Below are 5,000 nucleotides of genomic sequence, written 5' to 3'. Positions count from 1 at the left end.
GTGCTTACGACTATATCCACCGAGTCACTTTTTCTGTTCCCTTTAGTGTGACTTACACACACACACACACACACACACACATATATATATATATATATATATGTATATTATATATATATACTGTATATGTATATATATACATATATATATATATATATATATATATATATATATATATATATATATATATATATATATATATATATATATATTTTTTATACACAAACATTAAGCTACAAATGTCGTTTACTATCCAGTTTGTGCTACTTCTGGAATAACACCAAAGAGAAATTTATATATATATATATATATATATATATATATATATATATATATATATATATATATATATATATATATATATATATATATATATATATATATATATATATATATATATATATATATATATATATATATATATATATATATATTTTATACACAAACATTAAGCTACAAATGTCGTTTACTATCCAGTTTGTGCTACTTCTGGAATAACACCGAAGAGAAATTATAAGTGATAAATGGTTTGGGGTACCTAAGTGACTCGAACACTCAACAGTACGAACCAACAACTTTCAGTCGACATTCAAGACCAATGGGCTATCAAGTAGTTGGTTCGTACTGTCGAGTGTTCGAGTCACTTAGGTACCAAACCATTTATTTTATCACTTGGATATTAAAAAGCATTTGTACCTTAACGATATTATCTGTCATTAAGCCATTTTTCTTTAAAGTGGTTCCTTCCCAGCAAAGTAAAAAAAAAAAGCACCTACTGCCACATTCCCATTGTACCTGCTACACTGTGAATGAAGCACAGATAGCTCAAGAACAGTGTACCAAAACCCCCTACAACACTGCGCCATTCACCCTTATCATGTACACGTCATCATACTTCGTGCATGTTCATGAACCTTTCCTGTGCCTTTTCTTTTCTTTATCTACCAAACCGCCTTATGGTCTTTCTCTACTCCTCCCTCAAGCATGAAAATGATACTCTTTTTTTTCACCAAATTTTCATCTTCGATTCTTTCCAAAAGATGAGACCATCCCAGAACACTCGTGATCCATCTTAACATATGCTAAGCGTTCTACCTTCTTTCCTGCGTATCTCTACAATTTTCATACTTTCATTTTCTTCTTATTCCACATTCATTACACAAGCTATGCATCTCAGTAGCTTCAGTTTGCTTTCCTGTCCATTAAGCACCAATACTTTACTTTTCCAAAGCACAAGAGCTAGTTCACCAATCCACATATTTCCACACCTTGGGTTTCATTGAAACTAAGTCTGACTTATCTTCTTGCATCTTACCATAATCTCCATTAAATATAGTTCAGAATACCCTTGAAAAAACTGGAACTTTCACTAAATTCCCCAGTTTGCTTCCCTCTCACCAGTCAACCAGTAAATTTGTAATTTAACCACTCTTTATTAAATTCAATTCATGATTCACTGTCCTATCCCAATGCTTTGCATCTTGGTCGGTTTTCTTGTTGCTGAATTCTCGCATCACTCCAGCCATCAAGATACTAGAGAATTATGGAGACCCTAACAGAGTCATATCTGACCCCCTTTTACCCCATGAATTGGTCTGTCATTAAAACTTAAAAATTCTTGACAACTGATCTTCTGTATTATGCATTGTCAGCAATCCCCTCCTGCATTGCCTCTATTATATAATAAAGTTCGTCTGGGATCATGTAAGCCTTGTACAGTTTTACCCTTCACTTTTAAACTCTCAAACTACTATCGCATATCAAACACTAGATACACGCCCTCTGAATTGCTTAAAGCCACACTGTTCTTCCAATGTTACTCCTTTTTCTCACAAAATTCTTTCATAAGAAACACTTCATCCACATACTCTCTTCCTTAACTAAACCCAACCTGTTCTTCCACTAGCAATCTTTATCTTCTTGTTTCATAGCATTTGCCACTTAAATTCTTACAGCTGTTTCTATCATTTCATTTTTCTACAAAGAAGCAATTACTTTTCTCTGCCATTCCTTCAAAACATTTCCCTAGTCTATACATGCCATACAAACCCTAAAATCTTATCACTGCTGGACTGCAGCAAGTCACTAGTAATCCCATCAGTTCATGGTAGCTTTCCCTTCTTGTTATCCTTACATTATTAATTGTCACCTATAGAAGCATTCTTCAACTTGCACTAAACCTCCCACCCTTGTATAACTAAAATTCGTCTCTCGGCTATCTTCCATATTCAGCTGTCTTTAAATACTCACTCCTACTTATGACATTCAACTGTCTTTAAATACTCACTCCTACTTATGACATTCAACTGTCTTTAAATACTCACTCCTACTTATGACATTCAACTGTCTTTAAATACTCACTCCTACCTATGACTTCATCTCCCTATTTGCATATTTTGTCCTGAGGCCCATGTTCATTAAACTTTCTATCTGCATTCACTTCCTTGTACAACAACATAATTTTCAAATGTCACTTACTTTTGCATTCAAGAGCCCTAATACAACCTTCATTCCATATTCTCCAAAAGAAAGCCAGGAACATTCTCAAAGTCGTATTTTCTCCTGCCATACTCAAGCTTACCCATACAGTCCTCAAAGTGTCACATTTGTACCATATCACCCATCCCAAGTGTCTTCTTGAACGCTACACTTTCTAGCCTTATGCCTTTCGGCTACCCTGAACGTTGTCAGTCTGTCCTTTCGTTCCTGCACACACACACACACACACACACACACACACACACTAACCTTTCCCTTTTGCCTCACGAACCCAAACACTTGGTTTTCTATTCTTCCTCCTCTTTTCCAGTATTAGCTGCTAACCCCATGCTCCTGGCCGCTCGGTGACTTTCGTAACGCACTGAGTGACAAGAATGAGATGCTATCATTCTCTCACGAGGACTATCTACCATTTATTTCTGGGGAGTTTGCTTACAATAAAATGATCCAAAATCCTTTACTAGTTACTTCTCTGCCTGAAGGTATATTGTAGCAGTACCCAAAACCATAGGCAGGCACACAGATTTTGCTGCGTATTTGCATCATGGTAACAGTCGCCATTAAGCACTCTATTGGCTTCAAGATAGAGATTTTAAGGAACAGTTCCTCCCTAAAGATGTTTTGAACGAAAAAAAAAGGTAAATAAAGTTTGCTCTCAACTTAAAAAATTCTTCTATCTTAGAACATATTTGAACCATGATTCCTATAATCAGCATTTTTATAAAGCTCACGGTGTTCTTGGCAATTAAAAAAAAAAAAATTATGTCATTAACAATACTGATTAATAGCAATAATACATCGACGGTGCTCAGAAAAGCAAAGAACCACAAGCACACAATTATTGAGAACATTCTACAATCACTCGGTACTCTACAGCAATAATAAACTGACAAAGAGCTTTAAAACCTACAAACATTGTGGGGAATGTTGACACGGATAACAAACAGAACCAACGCCCAGATGGAAAATTCGAAGCCCCGAAAAAGAACCCACAAACAAACAGGAAGCCAGACCATCTCGAAACCGTAATAAACCGAAATAGGTCGGAAAAATAACAATACCAAAATGAAAAAGGAGGATACTGTAAACTCTTGGGACCTAAAGCAAAAATAAACACAGGTAAGAACAGAAAGGTTCAACAAAGCAACACCAAAAGCAAGCAAACATGTAGAAAGGACTTCGAGTTCTTTGCTTTTTAAGTAGAAATGTTTCATTGAACCCATCCAAGGTATACTTAGTACGTGGGTCTGTACTCTCTTTATCTTGCAACGAGCTACATTGGCTTAGTTATTCGCTTCTTCTGCCAGGTACGAAGTGGACGTCAGGGGAGTGAGCGGTGGGGTGCGAAATGGCCTGTGGTCGGTAGGATCGTGGGGTCTGATCGTCTGGGCTGACACGCCGCCTGAGACGATCATCGAGTGTACAGTTTCGCTCCCAGGTACGACGCATAAGCAGACCATCAGTAAATTCTACAATCCAGGTTAGTACCATCTTAAAGAACAGTACAGTATGTATGTATTTATTGTGTGAGCGTGTTCCAGTATTTCCAGTATGAGGGCGTGCGCCTTCGTCCAGTTTTAAATTTCATTTTCACTCATTCATCGAATGGCCTATTTGGTCCCAGCGCTAGGCTTCTAGCCTAGACCTGGCATTTCATCCGAATCCTTCGGGCCTGCCCTGTGAGAGCTGATAGACAGCTCAGTGGTCTGGTTAAACTGTTTTAGTGATAATAATAGTACTGCAACCAATGCTTAGCGTTTTCAAAGTGCTAGGCTTCTAGCCTAGACCTGGCATTTCATCCGAATCCTTCGGGCCTGCCCTGTGAGAGTTGATAGCCAGTTCAGTGGTCTGGTTAAACTGTTTTGATAATAATAGTACTGCAACCAATGCTTAGCGCTTTCAAAATACTTTGGTTTTAGCTACCGAAAAGGCGAAGTACCTCCTGGATGAAGGTTTTAATCTTTGATTGGGTAGAAATCTATGTACGTTCGTTCCCACCAAAATCCTGTTTAAAACTGCTTTTCAGTTATTTTTTCGTTCAGTCATAACCATTTACAAAATATTCTACGGTAACAACAAACGATGGATTACATTTCTAACAAGAGCTTCAAATATCCCAGATACCATTAATTGCCTCCTTCAAAAACACGCGATCCATTAGGGCATGAAGTTTTTATCAAGGAGGACTTTTCATGATACACTAATTTGTCAGTGAATTGGACGTCTTGAAACTAAGTAATGATGGAAGTTGAGGTATTTAAGATCCCATCATCCATCACCCAATAATTATTTCATCAAAATTCTTCTCAGCTTAGATAACGAGATATCCAAGGCCTTGCATTATGCTTTAATGTACAGACATCAGCTTAGATAACAGGAGATTTTACTATACAAACAACGACGACTTCCACAGAAATAAAAATTTCAGACACTATCCCCGATAACAGCTTTAATCTATGGCACCATAAAAACTTAGAACAAAATTATGCAAGGCTGCAAGT

General features: G+C 36.9%; 1 protein-coding gene and 1 long non-coding RNA gene across 2 annotated transcripts in view; one reads left to right on the top strand and one right to left on the bottom strand.

Annotated features, from left to right (window-relative positions):
* Nucleotides 1-5,000, bottom strand: part of LOC136826041 (uncharacterized) — an 855,957-nt gene that overhangs the window by 209,476 nt on the left and 641,481 nt on the right. The gene's annotated exons all lie outside the window — the stretch shown is intronic.
* LOC136826037 (uncharacterized) overlaps nt 1-5,000 on the top strand; it is a 233,280-nt gene that overhangs the window by 196,208 nt on the left and 32,072 nt on the right. Inside the window, exon 6 of the mRNA XM_067082909.1 lies at nt 3,807-3,979. Within this exon, the coding sequence (XP_066939010.1) occupies nt 3,807-3,979 (173 nt within the window). The remainder of the gene's footprint in view (nt 1-3,806; nt 3,980-5,000) is intronic.

This window comes from Macrobrachium rosenbergii, chromosome 40 (genome assembly GCF_040412425.1).
Source record: "Macrobrachium rosenbergii isolate ZJJX-2024 chromosome 40, ASM4041242v1, whole genome shotgun sequence".
In the NCBI taxonomy this organism is placed as follows: domain Eukaryota; kingdom Metazoa; phylum Arthropoda; class Malacostraca; order Decapoda; family Palaemonidae; genus Macrobrachium; species Macrobrachium rosenbergii.
Note: the sequence above shows the minus strand (reverse complement) of the source record. Positions and strands in the feature narration are given on the sequence as shown.